Genomic DNA, 23,773 nt, shown 5'->3' with positions numbered 1-23,773 from the left:
AGGTTGCCTTCACTATTGAGGCAATCACTATGGTTTATCTCTTAGATATATTTAAAGTCGGACAAATGGTGCCAAATAGATAGCCTAAGCTTAAAATATAAACTTTAGATTCTTTTGAGGATCTTTTGGCAGAAAGAGGTTGCCTTCCCTATTGAGGCAATCACTATGGTTTATCTCTTAGATATATTTAAAGTTGGACAAATGATGCCAAATAGATAGCCTAAGCTTATAAACAAAATGTTTTGAACAAGAGAAAGATGCCTTGGATTAAAGAAAACATCAAATGAATGAACAAATGGAACATCAACTTGAATAAATGTCCCAATAATAGCGAGGAAATAAAGACATTCTGATGGATAAATTCATAGATCTATGTCAGATAAGTGTTAGGAAGAAAGAGATAATAATATCCTAATGAATTTAACCCCATTATAATCATCATCACAAGGGCTATATAGGGGCAAATATTATTTGGATGGCAAAGATGCTTATAGCCTAATCGAAGACTGACTCACATCATCTGTGTGAAACTCAAATTAGTATATGTAAGAGGGCAAAGGTAAAATAGGAGGGTATATCTTTCATACAGTTGGAAGTGGAAGCACTTTATTTAAGAGTAGCTTCTTTACAGGATCTATTCAAAGAGGAGAAGTTTTAAAAAACAAGGGAGTTATCATTAAAATAAATAGCAGAAGATTGCCTGCAGAATGTTAAAGATACTAGGTCAGCTATCCCTTAGGCTGTCTTTGGCCTCTAACTCTCTATTCTATTTTATGACCTTAGTTCTCTACTCACTTTTTTAAGAAGCATGTACTTGTGAATTTAACAAAAATAATGGTATTAAGATGAATGATTTATAGGCCAATTTTTTATGTTAATACAATCCAAACTTCAGAATAAAAACACAAATTGCTCATTAGCAAAAGATATTTACATTTGCTGCTTATAGACATCCTTAATCTACGAACTGAAATCATACTGTAGATCTCATACTCATTAAAAACCATATTCGTTGAAATATTTAACAAGAGAAATCTGTTTCTGTGCTTGTGATCCTTTCGACTAGCCACACTCATGGGACATATTTGCATGTTTAATGGAATTCATCCATAAAATTAATTTTCAAAATTGTAGGATCGCAATGCTAAATCTAACTTCTCATCTTTGTAGGCTTATGCCAAAACAGCTGATAGACATGAGAACATAGAAGATTATTTTTTCCCTACTAACAACCCTTCCAAGTGGATTTAAAAATCCACAAAGAATGCACTCATTTAATACACCCACTCACAGGTAACGTCAAACAAAACGTTATTGAACAATTTGTATTTTAGAATCTAAACATTAACAATACAAACTTCTTGTTGATCATTTTGGACGTTATAGAGCACTGGCAATGAAAGTGGACACAAATCACTACTGCCAAAAACAAATATACTTTTGCTTTACAACTCCTTTGTGCTCGGAAAACTCTGCAGTGTTGAATTCATGTTTGCTTACTCTTGGTCCTCTTAATTCTTGCTTTCACTCTTGACTTTGCAATTAGAGTCTCCACAGTATTTGCAAAGTTCCCCACAGCCATTATCAACAATAAGATCCCACATACAACTACCTGTCACATATAACAACCACCAAATAACTTCAAAAATAGCTTAAAAAGAGATTTAGAAATCCTCCTGGCATCTAAAAGTACAGTTACAAAATTAAAAAACAGTCACGAAGTGTGAAATTAAGGAACCAAGGGCAGTGACAAACCTGTATTATAACAAATTCAAAGGTAAACATTGAAACAACGAGGAAGTAGAAATTTTAATAAACATCATACCTGCCACTCAGAAACACTACCAACAATCACAGTCCGAAGCAAGAGCACACCAATGTATCCTTCAAAGCCCTGTGAATCCAACTCGTTAGATCTTTTCCCAATTTAAAGAATATAGCTCTAACGGGTAAAGAATAGGATGATGTACTCATTGTAATACTAATCAACTAAGATTCTGGTATTTATAAAAAATAAGTGTGGCATTGCATCTTTACTTATATCAACGCTAATGCTAGAGAAAAGAACTGATCACCAACTCAGTCTATTATAACATTTGTATATGCCTTACATACGTCAATGCTCATGGTGAGATAAAATAACTATAAAGTTTGCATATTAGTGAAACAAGCTAGGTTTATCAAACCACTAACTTTATTCAAATTCACAATTTATTTAACAGTTCCATCAGAAGATTACCAAATGGGACAAGCTCATGTGTTAAACAATCAAGACTTTCATAATGAAGACTGATATTCAAATCCCCTAGAGGCATATTATAAGTGTACCCTGAATACGCATCCCCAAGGTTTACACACATTTCGCCATCCCCAATCTGTCAAAATTCTATTGAACACCCCTAGGCATTGCCCCAAACTGGGGGAAGTTTCCCTAAAAATTTACCTTCTACAGGAATACTTTGGGGGCAGCCTGCCAACCCAAACATTCCTATGACCTCAAGAAGTCCCTGACCTAAAAAATTGTTTGCAAAAATATTTAAAAGAAGAAAAACCCTATCCTTCTATAGAGGCCCACATTCACACCCAAAAACATGTCCACGAAGATACAAATATCTTTCAAGACCTGAAATTTGGTCTTCGTGGCAAGGACTCCACCTCTTGACCTGCCCTATATCACGACAGGGAACATGCCAAGGGTGCTGTCCATAGATCCTGCTAAAGTTGTCACCCCCAACCTTGCTCTGGTTTTCAAAAACAAGAAGTATAATTTGTTTTCTGTTGTGCCAAATGGAGAATAATATTTTTTCCCCAATTTTTTCCTAATTAAATCTCAAGTAGTAACTGAATTACATTTGAACTTTTGGTTAGTTGAGTTAATCCCAACTCTATGTAATACTACTATGATATAAAGCATTTTGATTTATATCTTAACATTTATAATTTGACAGTAGACGTTGAATTATCAATTATCAGCTCTGTTCACAGTTCTCTATTTTAATTTTGTGTGAATTAATGTTATTTTTATATATTTATACAACATCCCTTTTCATTGTCTCTAGTGATATTTCATTGAAATTCTATGTTATCCAGTTCCATTGTGATTTGGATGTAGATTATTGTTTTGATTTTAACTATCATTTAATGCATTTCAAATGCTATTGTTGATTGACATAATTAATTATTTTAATGGCAGTTATATTATTATTGTCATCTACAGTGCTGCTAAGGATTACTGTGGAGAGATTATGGTGTGACAAGTATAGGTACTGGGGATGGCAAACTATGTCCTGGTACTGGAAGTATTCCGACATAATATCAGTATTGGCATAGTGTGATTGTTAGGTTGTGGTGGTGTTGCCCTTGCCCTCAAGGTTCAAACCCCACTAGGTGTTATTGTTGAGCTTTTATATCAGGGATGAGGTCCCCCATTTGTGACCTGATTAAAAATAAATAATTGATGGTGTTGATTATTTAGTGCCTAGGAATTTATTTTATTTCAATTATCTACTTCCAATATCTTTTAGAAAAAGAAAGAGTGGATTTTACAATTATAATTGTTTTAAATAAATTGATTTGAAAGTGCAAGTTCATAATTAGAACTTGAATAAATAATTAAATTTATTTTATTTTGGAGAAATAAAAATAGATGGTTTCTTTTTTATAGTTATTATGAGTTTTAAATATTAGAAAATTTTAAAAATCTAATATTAGATATTTTTTAAGTCGTGCAAGAATCGAAAAAAAATATTTAAAATAAGATTTCTTTTCCAAATTGAGAATTATGATTATTTTACCTACAATTAGAGGAGTGTGATTTATATTAGAGGAGGAATTCTTTAGAGGAAAAAATCATTGCATTCAAGAAAGATGAATTTACAGGTTGAGGTTAAACCTGAGGAGCAATTCTTTAGAGGAGGTTAAGAATTCACTCCATTTAAAGATGAATGGGTGATTTAGATTAGAGGAATTTTTTTTTGATTATCGCTTTTTGAATTAACATTCAAGAGTTGATTGGAATTCAGTCTAGATCTTCATCAATTACTGTCAAGTTATAAAAGATTCAATGTAGGATCTTAATCATGGAATTCCTTTAACAAACATTTCAATTTGATTTAGTAAAGAATTTAGATTCATGATTGTGAAAAAGATGTTTCATTGCTTGAATGAATGCATCTTGTTCAAAAAGAAAACAATAGGAAAGTTGAACATTGATTGGAATTAGGAATTACATTTCAATTTTAAAAAGATCAAAAGATTGACAGATTGGTAGAATGATACAGGAAATGAATTCAAATTGTTTAAATATAGTTGTTTTATATCTTGAAACTAAGATTACTTGTAGAGAAAAAAACCTAGTAGACCCCCGCAAAAAAATTAAGAAATTTATGGCTTTGGATTCAGATGTTTCTTCAATATTGATTTAGGGATGCAATCTAAATAAATAGAAATTCAAATTACTATTTTAATGATAGATCTTTGTTGGTGTAAATTATGTCTCATAATTATACTTTACTTAAGTTGACTTAGGGTAATGTATTTTATAGTTTGTATATGAGACACTTAGGTAAGTGTGCACATAGGTATGATGTATGTAGGAGAAATTCCACCTTTTGTGGTCTTATTTTGTTGTTACATTCCACCTTCGGTGGATGATCCACCTCTTGTGGAATATTTTATTATTTCTCCTACCTACCCTACTTTCGAGGCGGAGCGATTAGGAGAGTGACACCACTCTGCATTGGGGGAAGAGTTGGTTCCGAAGCCGACTATCGGGTGGATTCCCTTAGATCTTGACTCGATTCACTTCCCCATTCTATTGCTCCGATCCGTGTGGTTCGTCACCCGCCCTCTGGAACTATTATTGCATGAATGGGTTTTCGGAAAACAAGGGATGAATCGGAATATTTTATTATTTCTCCTACCTACCCTACCTACCCTTGTTTCTCATTGAGAAACACGTGTCATGATTGTGTGCTCACATATCCATATGGCTTTGCCTTTATAAGCAGGCCCATCTACATTGTATGTAATTTTCTATGATCCAGTTGATCAGTATTTTGCATCTTGATTAGAATAGAGTTTATTCTTATCAAATCTAGTGTCTCTCTTATTGTGCTATTCATTGTACTCTAGATCTTGGCTATATTTGACAAATCCTTACAATCTTTTATTGCTTGAAACCCTTATAAATTTGAGTTAAAATGAATGGTATAGGAACAAATTATGGATTCCTAAGGTATGGGATATCTTTGTTCAATGAATATTCGAAGAATGTGGTGACAATACTTTATGTATGGTACTGTTATGAAAGTGTCTATATATGAATTCTACTTGTTATAAATGACTTGGTTTGAAAACTTGGGTGCTGGCTAGTAAGCTAAATGAACCTTGTTGAAAAGTCTTAACCAGGTTGTCGAATAAATTTTATGTTTGATCATGGTTTTGAGATTAGGTAGAAATCATGTGAAACTAAGCTTAAGTACATGTTTTCCAAGTGCACAACCCTTGCACGCTTCCTTTCCTCTTGTTTGAATCTTTGGTCATCCATGTTCCATATTTCTTTGATACAACATGGACAATCTCTAAAATTAAGGTGTGCATAACTTTGGTTCCATAACCAACTTGCATCTTCAATAGTACAATAAAAAGCATTTGATTCAATTTCTTTGATTCTCAATGGGAACATTTGGTTCTTTGTCATCTGTGCTCTAGCAATCATCTTACCTTTTGGTCTTTATCATTGATGGTGCAAACTTTATCCTTGAAAACAAGTTTTAAGTCCTTCGTCAACTAGCTGGCCCACACTAATCAGTTTTTGTGTTAGTTATGGTAAGTCTTCTATGTCAGCAATTTCTACCTTTCCTTGTCTAGTGTCTATATCAAATTTTATTTTTCCACAAACTTTTTTAACTTTATTCACTCAAGAATCTAGAAATACTTCTCTGCAACCTATCATATGATTAGAACAACCTGAATCTAGAAATCATACCGCATTATTGATGTTCTCAACTTCTTTGTATGAAAGAAAGTAGTGCAGTGGATCTTAATATTTTCCTTTCTTGTGCACACTTTGTCTTTCTTCATTTGAATTCTTGAATCTGCAGTCTCTCTTTATAAGACCAATTTTTTTGCATTAGTAGCATTGCATTGATTACCTTCTTCCTTCATGGGAATTCATGGCCTCCACTTTGTCCTCTTCCTATCGAAATAGAACCAAACCCTTGATAAAAGTTTTCCCCCTTACTACCTTGAAGAAAACTGGTACTTGCTTGTTGATTATCGTTGATCTTTGCCTTTGGCATAAGCACTTGATCTAAACAACCCATACACTTTACCTTCTCTTCTTGAGTAAGTAAAGATCCTGTTAACTCTTCTACCTTAAAAGTATCTAAATCTTTGCACTCTTCCAAGTACTAACAAAATTTGCATCCACTTGGGTGTATGAGATCTCAAGATCTTCTTCACAACCACATCACCTTTCACCACCTACCGTATGTTATCATCTTATTCACTATGTATATCATTCTTACACGGTAATATTCAATTTGATTATTATCTTTCATTCTTGAACTCTTAAAACTTACTCTCAGGATTTGAAGCTTTGCAACCCTTACCTGATTTGTCCATCCATACGAACTTTCTAAACCTGTCCATGCTTCATTTGATGTCTAACAACACACAATTCTTAGATAAATTCTTGAATCTCTTGCAGTCTGATTATAGAAAAATGGGTGAGCATCATTTTCCTCTTTCTTTTTCTCTATCTTATCTTTTGCATTTAATGCATTCCAATCTTAAGGTTCAGTATATGTATACCCACATGCTACCATGTCCCATAAAACCATCCATATTAAGACTCTTTTCCGCTGATCTGTGAATTGTCATTGTACCATTGTTTACTGCAATTGTAACAAACCAAACCCTAAACTTTGTGACAATTGGTAGTTCAACTTTGTAAGCACCACTTCATCAGTATCTCTTATCCAACAGCGTTATGCTGATTTGACATCAGATTTTCTTACAAAGATGAGGAGCAGCAACAAAGAGATTGTTAACAAGCCCCAATAATAGCAGCATTCCCTCCAAAGCTTGCGAGAAGCAGCCAAGAGAAATAAGGCTGAATCGGCACCAATAGCAATGGTTATGAATTTCGAGTGGCACTAAGCAAAAGAATGGAGCAGACCATATTGAATTTAGGAACTCAAACATTTATTAAATGAAAATATACAGAGCTCAAATGCACTGAAATATAAGGTTTTTTTCAGGTTCACCCATCCAAACCTGGGGCATATCCCATGGGTAATTAGGCCCAAATCCATACTACGAACCATTCAAAACAGGCACAGCCTCGGGCTTGGATGAAAATTGTAACTTAGTGCATGTGTGTGTGTGTGTGTGTGAGAGAGAGAGAGAGACATGTACTAAGTTGCCAGTTTATTAGCAGGTCAGATACAAATACAGGGTTCGGGTACACCATTACAGCAAAAAAATCCTTGAGTACGGTACGGCTAGGTATGGCTGTATTATGTTTTTTTATTATAAAATATAAAAACAGTGATACTCAAATTCATAATTCAGTGACTTGTCATATGTCAATACACGATACAATCAATATTCAAGAATCTTCATGTTGTTTTTCATCGAGAGCATCAAAGTCAACATTTGGTTCAATTTCATTTGTACCACAATGAGTTACAATGCCACTTCCACTAGCCCTGTCATATGCAGAGGCTGCCTCATCTAAAGAGAAATTTTTGGCAAGTTGTGTGATAAGAATATCTAAGTCAACACACTCTAGAGTTAGATCCCAATTCCTTGTTATCCCCTAACTGTAATCAATTTTCTTATGTGACAAGAGATCCTAATAACTAGTGGACGTCCAGGAGTGGAGCCCCCAATGAGGTTGGGCAGCGTCATGGGGCAAAGCCCTGCCACCAAGCCCAAATTAAGGCCTTTGAAACCACACAAACCTTCATGACACACCATTTTCACAATTTTATCACTTAGGGCAATATTAGGTATTTGGCACTTTTTTGTTTATAAAAATGTCTAAATGAGTTTTATTGTTTTTTGTTTTCTGTTGGAGCAACCCTTAGGTCTCCTCAGGTTTTCCCAAGATCCCACCTGGGCACCCCGAGTTCAAGACTCACAAGGAACCCAAGGTGCCTAGGCAAACCCGAGCAACTCTTGTCATGGAATTAATACCCAAACCAATTCAATACATGATCAGGGCCCTCAGGGAGTGTATAGGATGTTGAATTGGGCAAACTACCACATCTAATTTTGAGTATGGCATACCCCTATATACAAGGCCAGGTAAAAGTCGTAGGCAAATTTGACGAAAAGAATACCCAGTGGCTATGGTATTGAAGCTAAAGGACACCTCACATGGAAAATACACCAATCACAAAAAAAAATTTAAAGAAAATTAAAAAATATACATATAAGAAGTGATTCCACCAAAAGATATTTCAGGTTCATCCAGAAACAAGTAGAAAACTCATTTTTTCAACTTACATTTCTTTAAGACAAGCAATACCAATGAATCATGTCATTGTCAAACGTGATAATCCTTCCATGTGAAATGGACAATGCACAAGTTTCCACCCAAAAAAAATGGTGGCTGAACACCAGAAATTAATCCATGATTTACATTATTATTTGAGGCTAAAACAGTTGTCTAAAGAAGACGATTGCTCCAAAGATCAAGACTAATGTTATAAGCCAAACTCTAGTCATACAAAAAGCAACTAATTAGTATGTTTGAATAACACTTCTCTCATATTACAAAATAATTTGGCTATATATTTGAAGTAATAGCTTTCTATGAAAGATCTCACTGATGCACCTTGAAACATGACACCAACATTGAGCTAAGAGTTTGGTTTTAAACTTAAACACTAAACTTTGTGGGTCCCACCGAAGAAAACAAAGCGTTCACGAGAGAAAAGAAATCTTATGTGAATAAGGTTCAAAAAATGGTGGCTTTCTATTAAATTTTGAAAAGTGAAACAAACTCGAAAAGGACTTTCCAGTACATACATTTAGATAAGGGTTTATTATGGAATTGTAGGTGGACACTACTGAAATTGTAATAGGCAAACCAACTGCCATGAGATTACTTTTTGATATTTTAACCCTTTCATAAAATCATTAAGAGGAAATTAACACAAAGCTAGCTTTAGAAGTCACATTGTTGAAGGACAGTACGAAAGAAAAATTAAAAATAGAAAAGCAAAAGGGATTAATCGAAGGCATAGCCTTTCACATGTTGCTCGGTAAAGAAATGTAATACCAGAAATTCTGCTGATAAGAATTATATTATTCTGATTCAGCCATCTGCGGTGGTGCAACTTTTAAAATTTCATTTTTAATTTATACAGTTAAGAGTGAATTGAAAAATGTATAACAAAAGAACTCATGACATATACATCAAATCCCAACTTTTACTCATTTCTTGCCTCTAAACATTAACAAGTGAAATTAAAAAAAAATGTCCTATGCTTAAGCTCTAAATGTTAAAATAGGGAAATAAAACTATGTACTTGCCTGCAAAGTGAATAGAATGGGGTACAACAACCACAGTTGACCTTCAACCCCCGAAGTTTCTCCCCATACTACATCCATTCTCCGTGCCTGCATATTCAAGTGACAATCAAACAGATGGATAAATAACTTTGCAAAATCCACTTATAAGAATGACAAATTTTGGATTATAAGACCTCTCCAACCAAACCTTTATTACACAATAAGGTGATTTTCTCCTAAATCAAAAATTGGTCCTATAGATAATCTAAAAGAAACTAGTGCAAAATTAGATTCTTGAGAAGGCAAATTTAGTAACCTGGTGTAAGAGCCAAATTGAAGACAAAGATTAAACGATGCACTAGAGTAGCATTCATAGTCTTGAAGAAGAAATTTGGATCTAACAGATACCTTTGAAACAAGAAAATAGACCTGCTATTTGCATAATCAGTTCTTGTTTCAACTTTCAGGTATAGTTACTTGAGCTGTATAAGAACACATTTGTGATTCTGGAGTGGGAGAGAAAAACTAGAACCACCTATCCAAATGTTTGTATTACTAGTACCATGGCTAAGAAAATGTAGTTTCAAGATCCACCCAAGTATAAGTCCTGGATAGATATTATTTCTTCTCTCTTTTGGGGTTTTGTAGCTTTTCGAGAGAGAAACAACCACTGCAGGTGAAGCTATCAAAAAGAACGAAGAAGGAAAGAAAACAAAAGAAATAAATATTGATGTCCACGAGTGACCAAAGTAGGTCACCAGGACTCCCAAATACATTCAGTCACAGGTAGCTGATCTCAACAATATGAGAGTATGCAAAATGAGCCAAGATTGTTTAAGTTAGCACAAACACAACCCCCCCTTGCCAACCCATAAAGCCCTTATTCATTTAGAAAGGGGGTGGGGATCCAATCTGATTTGAGCTATTTTTTTTCTAAATGACATAACTTTATGTAACTGCAAATAATTTGCATGATTCTGCTGTTACAATGCAAGATTAGTACTTTATGTAAAATTTGGTCAAAAATAGACCCCACCATACAGTGCCAAACTTGTGACAGCCAACTTTTTAAGTGTTTTTTCCTTCACAAGGCTCTGATTAGTGCATTGCAAATAGTAATTTCATTATTATGTTATCCTTAAAAGGATATTTTAAGCACCGTTGTGTTATTTACAAGGGTTTTTGAGAAGTTCATCTTTGTATTTTTATTTTATTTTAAAACTAATGACACACATTGGCATTTTTTTTGGCTTGGTAAATTGATAAGAATTACCCCGTCCTCATAATTGAGGAATATGCCATCAACTTTCAGCCACCATTTATCTTAGAATTCAAAGGTAATCCCCCATCGTGGTTAAAATTAACCAATTTACCAATAAAAAAAATAAACAAACATATGTAATCTACAATATAAATTAAAAACATGAAATACAACCTAAAGATATTAATGACACTTATTATAATTATTAATTTATAAACTAAAACATAATGGATTTATATAAAATCATTAAGAAAAACTAACTTTCATTCCTAACTTCAGTTTTTCAATTCTCTTGCTGGAGAACCATCAACCAACGAAAGCTTCCCCTGGATATGAAAATGCTTGTTCCTAGAGATGAGAAGAAATGCTCAAGACAAAAGACTGCAGAGAGAATGGACAAATTAGAAATCCTGACTCTAAGTAATACTCCCATTCATAATATTCAGCTCCATGGACAAGATCAATACACTTTAGCCTTGGACCATCATCTTGCATGGAGAAAATAAAAATAAGATGATAATGAAAAAAATACCTTTCCTAGTGCAATGCGTGTGTATAACCGCTGACGCTGGTATCTATTTTGAAGTAACATGGCAACGCCTTGCATTATAGCCCATGTCAGAAAGAGCCGCACTCCTTGCTGCATTTATACATTAGCCATAATAATGTCACAAAATTTAGAATCGGGACAATAATTTGAAAGAAATAACAATATCCTTGCGGGGAACTCAGTAGAATGAATAGAACAATGACAATAAAGACCTGCTTCTGGACACAGCTAGGCTGCCCTCTGATCTCCCATGTAAGACTTACAAGAGCCATAGTCATGGCACAATAATGGTGATAGACCCACCTGGAAAAACAGAACATATAAGATACCTAATTCTCTTTAACAATTCAAGTGGATTAACACACAGTAATTTGGAGTTTGCTGTGTCATGCAGAATTCCTGACAGAAAGCTCATAAGACTCAAACAGTTATAAAGAAGATCAGCCAATAAAAATTATAAAATGGTTGAATTACTGATCCCCTACAAACAACATAGATCATGGAAAGTTTACTACTAAAAATAAAAGATTCTTTTTTAATGCAATGTGTGTAACTTTTCATTAGTAAGATGATCCAAAATGGATCAGACATGTTAGCCATGTTAGCAAACATCACTATAAAACACACTTGAAGACTTTTTCATTCACAAACCACTCATAAGACACATATCTCTAGGTCAATATCAAAAACAGGGTTGCAAAGAATTTAGCAAGTCAAAAGAAGTATAGAAAGTCACTTGAGTGATCCGAACACTCAAGGGACTATTAGAATGATATAAATGAAGCATCAATGCACTTTTGGCCACAACCAAAAATATCATACAGTTTTGGCTACAGCCAAAAACATTACCAATATGTCTGCACTTAAACAGCAGTTTCATGTATAGCCAAAACCATCTTTTTTGTAGCTCATGGGCTACTTTAGTCCTTTAAGGGACATTGTAAAGGAGTTCCTTTAAGTTGTATTTGATTGTATTGTACATAGTTGCTTCGGTAAAATAGAATTATAGAGGTTGTAGTGTCATTGAGAATGTTAAAGAAATAAGGCATTGTTGTATAGGTGTTTGGGCATTCTCCCGTATGTGTAAGATGTCCACGAAGGCCTCAAGAAGGCAGTAAACATTTGTGAAACAGCATGGAGACAATGGCATGAGGAGGAGATCCCTCACTCTTCTAGAGCTTTCTTCCATTTGGGGTTCTCTAAGTCAAAGGCTGTGTATACTCCATTTTTATGAATGTTCTTGCCCCATACATTGCTCGTAACATCATCTGATCTTCCTTCATGTATGCTTGCACTTAACAACAAAAACTTTTTTTCTGCACTTCTGCTTAAGAATCGGCAACTAAATCAGTCATAGTAATATTGGATGGTTAAGATTCATAATGGTGACTTATGTAGTGGAACATCCACACTTATTAACGATCAGATTGGTATCAAGGATGGTTTTGTGTTGCTTTTCATGTGACTTTGTGTAGAGTCTATGAAACTTGACAGTTTTGCAGTTATATATTCCTTCTCAGATCAGCTAGTGCTACAGGGGAAGGCGTTTTGTTTCCTTTGCAGCAGGACACATCCACAATGTGGAATAGACATATCAGAAGCATTGTGGCTCTTGTAGGAGAAATGACTCTTGATGGTGAAGAAAAATTCAGCAAGTTGGATGGCATGAAGCTAACATCACTCAGTCTGTGGGTTCTCGTGGACAAACTAGGAGTGTCTATAGAGATATCAAAAGAAAATGAAGAATCAAAGACTCGAGAGCCTGAGAAAGAGCAGCCCCATAGCACCCAAGTTCCACCTCTTTTTAGAGTGGAGACTAAGACATATGAGATTGAAGGTGATGTTAAAAAACTTTGACCATTGAATTGCTCAAATAGATGCATCATGTGTATTTCAGTTTGCATCACCTTAATGAAGAGCAATAAATTTATTTTACAAGGTTGAAACTAGATAATCAAGATAAACATGGTTTGAATTATGCTCATTCCTTGGCTATGAGAAAATTACGATTTACAACTAATAAGTAAGTGGGATTCAAGACTCTAATTCAGAGGTAATTTTATCCTATTTGTTTAGAATGGAATAGGTATATTGTTTGGCAATATTTGAGGCAAAGACAATGCCAAAGCATGCTGGCAAACATAAGCAAATTTTGCAATGAAGATGTACGAATGGGAAGAGGTGATAAAACTGTGATATAATAATGAGATATATAGGTCTGTATACTCACATAAGGAGGCCTATTTTGACGTCTAAGCCTAAGGACATTGATAAGACTTGCTCTCAATCACTTTAGTCTTTACCTACAGATGGACAAGACAAAGAGTTAATCTTCCTCTCCAAATCAGCAAAAACAGCAACTTGGTCAAGGTTGTTCCAAATCTAAACACAGAGAAATGGGTAAACACAAAGATAAGCATAATGCTACTACTACTTTTGTGATTGTTGTACCCATGTGAATTTTCCATATTGTGCTGAATTTTCAGTTAAAAACTTTGTCGTCTTCTCAAGCATGAGTCATGGTTCAGACTTTGTTGTGTGTGTCTATGTCATTTTGGTCATCTTTCCTTCGGTATACTTACAAGAATAATGAAGAGAGGTTTTAAATATATCTGTTAGGGCGAAGGATGGGTTAAGATGATGAAGGCATAAGAAAGATTCATTAAGAAATTAATCTTCACCATTCCAGTATACAGGTGCACATCACTGTAAAGGCAACATGGAAGTTTTTGAGTTTGAAAAATTGCAGGGGCATGAGTTTTTAGTTATAGTCATCATTGTTTTCGAAGAAATGGACATATTCTGAGAAGTCTATTTTTAGCAGATACTTTTAGACTATCTAAAATCTATTATTAGTTGGTAGTTATCTTTATCAAGAATTTATCTAAAGATTGCCAATTTAAGGTTTAGTATTTGTGGACAAAATCATGTAACAAATTTGTTTTACATGAAAGCAGTCTACTCATATCATCATCAGCAACCATTGGAAAATCTTTACATTATTTTTAGTAATCAATTGTTAAGCAGTCTACTCATATCATCATCAGCAACCATTGGAAAATCTTTTTTTAACCATGCTATTCTTAGCTTACATTATTTTTAGTAATCAATTGTTTTCAAAGAAATGGACATATTCTGAGGAATCTACTTTCAGCAGCTACTTTTAGACTAGCTATTATTAGTTGGTAGTGATCCTTGTCAGGAATCAATATAAAGATTTAATACAGATGCAAAAGCATATGGATTTCAAAGAATCGATGTTGTTCAATTAATCAAGGAGACAAAGCTCCTTTAAATAGAGTTAAAGGACGATGTTTCTAAGAGAAACAATCATTAACTAGAGGCGAAATTAGAAACAACTTAAATGACCATTAATAACACAAAGAGAAAGATATTATTCTAATACCCTCCCTTAATGGTCATCATTCTAAGTACCAAGAGAAATAATAGAGAAGGTTGCCCCCTTCTTCTTAGAACACGCTGCCACTTGAGATGAGTATGCCACCAACCCTCTCAGAAACTGCAGAACTTCTGGAGATACCCAAAACAACACCAACCGCCCAACCTGATGTTGGAGAACTGTCCCTCCCTGTAACTAGAGACACCAAGAACAGTCACGATTTTGAGGAAAAAATCGGCAAACCCTCCAAACTATTGCAGATGAGAAAGATGCCCGAAAATAGACTGCAAACAAGAGACTAATGCAGATGTTCGCACAACAACTCCAAGTGCAACTAAAACAGACTGCAGAAAAGTACAATTTTTGAGGAAAAAATCATAATCAAACTCAGAATCAGTGAGTTTGTGAAGCTTGTCAGGCTGGGAAGCAGAACAGGGCACCGTTCAAGGATGGTGACTCATGTCGAGCATCTAAGGTACTGCAGTTGGTCCACACCGATGTATGTGTTCCAATGAATACTCCTTTTGTTACTGGGTGGAAGTATTTCTTACTTTTTGTTGATGATTACAGTCGTAAGATGTGGGTGTACTTTCTTAGACAGAAATCAAATGTGTTGCCTGTAATTCAGAAATTTAAGGCCTTGGTAGAAAAAGAGTCTGGTTGTTCTATTATTACTCTTAGGTCTGATAATGGGGGGCAGTTTTGTTCTACCGCTTAATCCACTTTCTATGATACACATGGCATAAAACGTCAGTTAACCACACCATACACCCCTCAACAAAACGGCGTTGTAGAACGTCGCAACCGCACCATTACAGAAATGGCTAGGTCTATGTTGGAACACAGAAATGTTCCTAAGAAGTATTGGGCATAAGCAGTGTTTACTACAATCTATCTCCTTAATAGGTCTCGCACTCATGTTGTTAAAGGGAAGACTCCTGAGGAAGCCTGGACTGGTCGCAAACCCAGGATCAGCCATCTGAAGTTTTTGGCTCTCTTGCATAATTCCAAGAGTCAGAAGCTTATGTTTACAGGGTACAGTGACAACCATAAGGCCTACCGACTGATTGATGTAGACATTGATTGTCTCATCTTCAGTCGTGATGTTGTCTTTGATGAAGATCGAGGACCATTTCAGCTTTCCTCGTCTAAGCAGAATTCTGAGGATCAACCTTTGAAGGCTTCTGATTTAGGTGTTCATCTTCCATTTGGTTCACCTAATGGGAGGGATGATGCAGATTCAATATTTGATGATGCACTACCTGAATTTCCTCAAGATGATGCTAATCTTCCACCTGTTCCAGATCCTCTTCCACCTCCAGTTCCAGTTATTCCTCCTCCATCTAATGTTGGCACATCTACTCTTCGGGCTAAATGGTGGGCTAAGACAATCAGTGATCTTCGTCCTGATGAGCTCATTGAGGGTAGATCTTCCAAAAAATAAGGGCAAGCAACAAAATACAATTGAGTTTGCTCTCATGGCCAACATTCATAGTATTTATGAGCCTCAAAAATTTGCAAAGGCAAAAGGGATTCCAGAGTGGGAACAGGTAATGGACGCAGAATACCAGAGCCTTCTGAAGAACAACACCTAAGTTCTCTCTGATCTTCCTCTAGGGAAGAAACCCATTAGCTGCAAATGGGTCTATAAGGTCAAGTATCTGTAATGTCCTCTACTTGGTTCAGGACAGTTTTAACCATAATTAATCGATTTCCAATATATTTATAACTTAACTAAATCGATTAATAGACAAAACTATCTTAACATGAATCCAACCTAGGATGTTCTACCTTTTCTTTAGTCTATCAAGTACTAGCTATCTTACCATACTAAATAATTAATCCTATTTTTGATTTATAAATCATTTACGCATTTATTAATTTTTAATTAATAAATAGTTATTGTTATCAATTAATTAATAAATACTTTGTTTTGGTGATTTAATAAATATTTATTAATTTTTAATTACATAATAAATGATAATTTATTATTATGATGAAGAATCACAAAATCTATTATTAATTACATCATCAGGATGCGGGGTTATGACAACCCTCTCACTTTAGAGGAAAATCGTGAAGTCTCATAAATGAGACGATTTTCCAATATTATTTAATGTTAATTAATAAATGTTTTAATTATCGTATTTATTTAATCACAATAATCCAATTGTCCAAAGAGGGGTTATGACAGTCCGCCCTTCCCGAATTTGCTTGTCCTCAAGCAAATGTTTATTTTAATTTCCTCAACTAAGTCATCTACCAACATGAGTTAAACAACACAAAGCATATACATGGGAAACACGAAGCATACACGTGGAAGGCACAGAGCATACACATGGAAAACATGAAGCATACATATATGCAAACACGAAGTATACATGTGAATACACACATTGTGAAATTTCTTTCTTGTTATGAGTAGAAACACAAATCAACACCAGCTTGATGCAAAAACATAAACACTCAATCTAGTTTGTGATCTCAGGTAGAGTATTTAAGAATTTCAAATGGAGTAAATATAATGAGTCTAATTAGCCATATCGACAAAGAGGATAGATAGCACAATGTTTGGATACTTGCCTCAAGTATTAATTAAATGGACTATGCTTAACCCCTTATTCGCCATTAATGAAAGAGAAAAGATTTAGACACAACGAGACGCCCGTAGTGCTTATCAGGCCCAAGAGCGGTACACTCCCCCTTGGCCCAATTGATGGCAGACTTTCAGTCATCCACATCGGGTTGCCTACCTGACAGAGGCCTAGTTTCTGCTGACCTCATTGCTCTATCTCTCTCCCACACTAGTGGTGAATGTGAAGTATACATCTTTTATTAGTCAATTTGTTTAAGATTATACTGTTATCAATGAGATAATTCCATACTCATTCCCTAGTGAGACCAAGGAGAAGTAGGTGCAATAGGATGCCCGTAGCGCTTATCAGGCCCAAGAGCGGTACACTCCCCCTTGGCCCAACTTGTGGCAGATGTTCAGTCATCCACAGTGGGTTGCCTGCCTAACAGAGGCCTAGTTCCTACTATCCCATGGCCCTATTCCCTTGTATCTTACTGGGTTTGGGTATGCAATTTATCCATTCATCATTACTTAATAATTAATCCATGGTTTCTTTATGGGACTAATCCTTGTGATCTTAAAATCACATTAATAATGCAATTCAATACTGACTTGTAATTTCAATAAATATTTGTGTATGCATTAGCCTTCTTCGTATTCACTTCCTCAGTGAGATCAAAAGGATTTAGACGCGATGAGACGCCTGTAGCGCTTATCAGGCCCAAGAGTGGTTTACTCCCCCTTGGCCTCACTAATGGCAGACCTACAGTCACCATAGCGGGTGATGTACCTGACAGAGGCCTAACATCTGCTGACCTCATTGCTCTACCCCATTTCCTCACTAATGATCCATATGGAATTTATGATTAATTTATTCTCAATTTAAATGCCAGCTTATTTGTTATTTGTTATTTTTTTGACATTATTATTATATATATATATATATATATATATATATATATATTAAGTATTTTAAATGCCACATGGATATGCCTAGTTATCCACTATTCTAATTTGAATTACTCTGAAGTCATACCAATTCAATATCTATTTGGCTGATAATAATATATTTAGAATTCATTTTACCAGATGGAACCCTCGTTGCTTATCCATCATGGTATTTGCCTCTGTTTATTGACTAGAATAATTCGTTGATTGAATCTTACCCTACAGGATGGCATGATCATGGCTCTGATACCATTTGTAATGTCCCCTACCTAGTCTATTTAAATATACTAAAATTGATAGATTTTCTTCAATAAGTTATTAACAAGTGCTTGTCTATTTTCCTCATTAGCTGATTAATTTCATTATTCATAGTTCTTAATATAGATATCAAACCTTGCTACTACTTCAGTTTCAAGGGAGAAGGGTTTACATATGTTACCAAAACGCTTAGAGACCAACTACAATAGGTTCCCTCAAAGTTTACAGATCCAAGCCCTTACCTATCTTGGGTCTATACCCTCAAGGCTTATGGGTCGCTGATCCCCACCCTATCTTGGGACTTAACCTATTGCTTGGATTTAGACTGCCCCTCTTTGGAACATCTCAATCCCATCTTCTTAAATACGGAAAGTAATAACATGATTTAGACTATAAGTATATGTATTTCTTATGTATTATGAATATATACATGAAATTAAGTATGACTGTCATACATATTGCAGTCCATATTAGCATTACTATTAATTCTGCATAAGAACATTATTGGGCTTCATATATTAAGCATACTTATTAAGCACATCCACATGCATACAACCAAGAACACAAATGTTACTGCCTGTAACTTGATAACAATTCTGATCTAATCTAATCAATGGTGATCTTACTAGATGCTTTTGACTCCTTTCATTTATATCTCTCAATGTGAGGGAGAGGTCACACCTCTTCATCATGTATACCCTTTGGCAAGAGATACACCCTTTCACCATTAGCACCCTTTGAAAGAGTGCAACTCTTCATTATTTCTGCCCTTTGAAAGGAACACAACCTCTCATAATCAGATCTGCACTTATCATTTAAATCAAATCTGCACTTCTCATTTCCAAATTATTCCCCCTCTCAAATGAGGTTCTCTTCTCCCTTTTATATCTCATTGTTGAGGGAGTCACCACCTTTCTTTCATTTCTTTTGACTTTTCATTAACTTAATTAATTTTTAATTAATCATATTTAATTATATTTAATTATTTTATTTTATATTTTAATTTAATTTTAAATATTTTAATTTTATTATTATCATTTATTATTGAATTTTATTTCAAAGTGAGGACATTACAGTCCCCCCCACCCAAGATTGCTTGTCCTCAAGCAATGATCATGGAGTGTTCAAAATGACTCCCAATATGAAATGGTATTGGAAACACACATGGAATGCAAATGCTGGAAAGATATCAGGCATGAACCAAACACAGAGCATAGACATGGATATATACGAACACGGAGCATACACACAAATACATGTATCGTTAGATTATTTCTTATCAACTAGAATGTTTTATTGATTCATGTTTACCTTGCAGGATGGCAGGATCAAGGCTCTGATACCATTTGTAATGTCCCCTACTTGGTTCAGGACAGTTTTAACCGTAATTAATCTATTTCCAATATATTTATAACTTAACTAAATCGATTAATAGACAAAACTATCTTAACATGAATCCAACCTAGGATGTTCTACCTTTTCTTTAGTCTATCAAGTACTAGCTATCTTACCATACTAAATAATTAATCCTATTTTTTATTTATAAATCATTTACGCATTTATTTTATCAATTAATTAATAAATACTTTGTTTTGGTGATTTAATAAATATTTATTAATTTTTAATTACATAATAAATGATAATTTATTATCATGATGAAGAATCACAAAATCTATTATTAATTACATCATCAGGATGTGGGGTTATGACAACCCTCTCACTTTAGAGGAAAATCGTGAAGTCTCATAAATGAGACGATTTTCCAATATTATTTAATGTTAATTAATAAATGTTTTAATTATCGTATTTATTTAATCATAATAATCCAATGTCCAAAGAGGGGTTATGACAGTATCATGCAGATGGTACTTTGGATAAATACAAGGCCAGATTAGTTGCTGGAGGATTCACACAGCAGGAGGGCATTGATTATGAGGAGACATTTGCTCCTACTACCAAGATGAGTACCATTCGTCTTCTTCTCGCTATTGCAGCTCACTTTGGATGGAAAGTCCATCAAATGGATGTTAAGAGTACCTTCCTCAACGGGGAGTTGCAGGAAGAAGTCTACATGATGCAGCCTCCTGGTTTCAAGGTTGTCGACAAAGAACATCAAGTATGTAGACTCGTTAAAGCACTCTATGGACTTAAACAGGCTCCTCGAGCGTGGTATATTAAGATTGATCAGTACTTGGTTGCTCATGGTTTTCAGCGTTGTCCTTCTAACTGTAACCTATATATCAAACACTCTGGTGATGATATTCTCTTTTTGGTTGTCTATGTGGATGACTTAATCATTACTTGCAGTTCAGCACATTTGATTGTAAAAATCAAACAGGATTTGTGCAAGGATTTTGATATGACAGATTTGGGGCTTCTCCATTATTGTTTAGGTGTTGAGGTTTGGCAGACTGATAGTAGCATTTTTATTTCTCAATCTAAGTATGCCAGGAACTTGCTTGACAGGTTTCGAATGTAGGATTGTAAACCTGCTTCCACGCCTATGGAGACAGGATTGTATTTGTCAACCAAGTCTGATTCTCCTCCTGTAGATGAAAAGCAATTCAGGCAACTAGTGGGCAGTCTCATCTACCTTACTACTACTAGACCTGATCTCAGTTTTGCAGTGAGCTACATTTCACGCTTCATGACAGCCCCCAAGGCTGATCATTGGGTAGCAGCAAAGCGTGTGCTGCATTATGTGAAGGGCACCTCTGATTATGGACTTCTTTACACTAGGAGTCATGATCCTAGACTCTGTGTGTTCACAGATTCAGATTGGGCAAGTTCAGTTGATGACAGGAAATCAACCTCTAGATATGTGTTCAGTTTGGGATCTGGTGCAGTCACATGGACTAGTAAAAAGCAGCAGGCAGTGGCTCTCTCCTCTACAGAACCAGAGTATCGAGGAGCAGTTAAGGCAGCATGTGAGGCAGTTTGGCTTTGCCAAATGCTTGCGGATATGCAGATATCTCAAGCAGGTCCGACTCCCTTGTTCTGTGATAATTAGGGAGTGCTCAAACTTGCCAAGAATCTTGTCTTTCATGAAAGAACCAAGCATGTGGAAACTCATTGTCACTTCATCAGAAAGCTTGTTGAAGACGGATCAGTTCAGTTGTTGTACGTTCCAACAACGGAGCAGCCAGCAGATATTCTCACCAAATCGCTCAGTCCAAATAAATTTGCTAAATTCAGGGGGCAACTTGGTGTTGTTGACAAATTGACCATTAAGGGAGGGTATTAGAATAATATTCTTCATTATTGTTTAATGGTCAAATATGTAAAATAATGTAAATATTGTCTTTTTAGATTCTTTCTAATATCGAGTGTTTCTTATTTAGAAACATTGATCCTTTGTACATTATTTAATGATCAGTTGATAATTTGTAAATAATAACTAATTTTTTACCAATTACGTTTCCGTATTATGGTATCAGAGCATTAACAAAAATTTGTAGAGATTTTCTTCAAAATAAGAAAAAAAAATTAATTTTTAATCTCTTTTGTACTTCAGATTTTCTGGGCCTGATTCATGTAGGGTTTTCTGCAGATTTCGCAAGTTTTTTTTGTGGATTCTGGCTTCCTGGCTTAAAAACTTTTCTAGGCATTTGTTATTTTCATGGCCGCCTAGGGCTTCTACAATTTTCGACTAGGGTTTTGACCCTTCAGTTCAAGTCGAAATTTTATTCTGATTGCAAATTCTTGGTGGGTTTTTCGAGAGCTTTTTTGGGTTGGTCTCATATTTTTCTGGGTGACTCGTTTTTCGTGACTTGAATTTTGTGCCAACGAATTTGCCTTGGAATTTGTGCCTATACTTGTCTCAATGCATTGAACTTCATACCTCTGGTTTCGTGCATTCAACATCTTCTCGGTACCTCGTTTTTTGTGCCTCGAAAAGCGTGAAGATGGCTCCTGGACATCGATGTTTGTTTCGGTTTTTAATATTTTTTTACCTAAAAAAAAATTCTAATAGGTTTTAATATTTTTTTTCCCGTAAAAAAATTTGTGGGTTTTAATAATTTTTTCCTCAAAAATTGTACTTTGTTGCAGTCTATTTTTAGTCACACTTGGAGTTGTTGTGCCAACATCTGCACCAGTCTCTTGTTTGCATTATGTTTTCGAGCATCTTGCTCATCTGCAATAGTTTGGAGGGTTTGTCGATTTTTTCCTCAAAATCGTGACTGTTCTTGGTGTGTCTCTAATTACAGGGAGGGACAGTTCTCCAACATCAGGTTGGTGTTGTTTTGAGTATATCCAGAAGTTCTGCAGTTTCTGGGAGGGTTGGTGGCAGACTCATCTCAAGTGGCAGAGTCAGTGGAAGGCTCTTGTCTTTTGTTGCAGCGTGTTTTGAGAAGAAGGGGGCAACCTTCTCTGTTATTTCTCTTGGTAGTTGGAACGATGACCATTAAGGGAGGGTATTAGAATAATATATTTCTCTCTATGTTATTAATGGCCATTTAAGTTGTTTCTAACTTCGCCTCTAGTTAACGATTGTTTCTAGAAGAAACATCATCTTTGTAACTCTATTTAAAGGAGCTTTGTCTCCTTGATTAATTGAACAACATCGAAAAAGACGAAGTACGGCTGGTATAGATTTCGAGAAAAATATCCGGCTGACCCAGAAAAAGTCTGGTGGGAGGAATCTCACATTCCTCGATGTGTACTACGTTCCTAGCATGGAACTGAACCTTCTGTTTGTGAGTCGGATTATGCGGCATTATCCTTAGCTTGATGTCATCTTCAGTGCACATAAGTGTTTGATTTTTTATCGTGTGACACACACTATAGTTGTTGTTGGTATCAGAGCATTAACAAAAATTCGTAGAGATTTTCTTCAAAAAAAAAAAAAAAAAAAAAATTTTAATCTCTTTTGTACTTCGGATTTTTTGGGCCTGTTTCGTGTAAGGGTTTTCTGCAGATTTCACAATTTCTTTTTGCGAATTCTAGCTTCCTAACTCGAAAACTTTTCTGGGCATTTGTTATTTTCATGGCCGCCTAGGGCTTCTGCAATTTTCAACTAGGGTTTTGACCCTTCAGTTCAAGTCGAAATTTTATTCTGATTGCAGATTCTTGGTGGGTTTTTCCAAAGCTTTTCTGAGTTTGTCTCAAATTTTTCTAGGTGCCTCGTTTTCCATGCCTCGAATTTTGTGCCAATGAATTTGCCTTGGAATTTGTGTATGTACTTGTCTCAGTGCAGTGAACTTCATACCTCGGGTTTCGTGCATTCACCATCTTCTCAGTACCTCGTTTTTT

The 23,773-nt window shown here is 35.2% G+C and overlaps 1 protein-coding gene across 1 annotated transcript in view; it reads right to left on the bottom strand.

Annotated features, from left to right (window-relative positions):
- Window positions 1-955: 955 nt before the first annotated feature.
- LOC131072101 (uncharacterized) overlaps window positions 956-23,773 on the bottom strand; it is a 56,510-nt gene continuing 33,692 nt past the window's right edge. Inside the window, exons 6-10 of the mRNA XM_058008157.2 lie at window positions 11,552-11,642; window positions 11,322-11,429; window positions 9,550-9,636; window positions 1,826-1,894; window positions 956-1,612 (exon numbers count right to left, since the gene is read on the bottom strand). Of these exons, the coding sequence (XP_057864140.1) occupies window positions 1,487-1,612; window positions 1,826-1,894; window positions 9,550-9,636; window positions 11,322-11,429; window positions 11,552-11,642 (481 nt within the window). The 3' untranslated portion in view covers window positions 956-1,486. The remainder of the gene's footprint in view (window positions 1,613-1,825; window positions 1,895-9,549; window positions 9,637-11,321; window positions 11,430-11,551; window positions 11,643-23,773) is intronic.

Source organism: Cryptomeria japonica, chromosome 11 (genome assembly GCF_030272615.1).
Source record: "Cryptomeria japonica chromosome 11, Sugi_1.0, whole genome shotgun sequence".
Classification (NCBI taxonomy): domain Eukaryota; kingdom Viridiplantae; phylum Streptophyta; class Pinopsida; order Cupressales; family Cupressaceae; genus Cryptomeria; species Cryptomeria japonica.
Note: the sequence above shows the minus strand (reverse complement) of the source record. Positions and strands in the feature narration are given on the sequence as shown.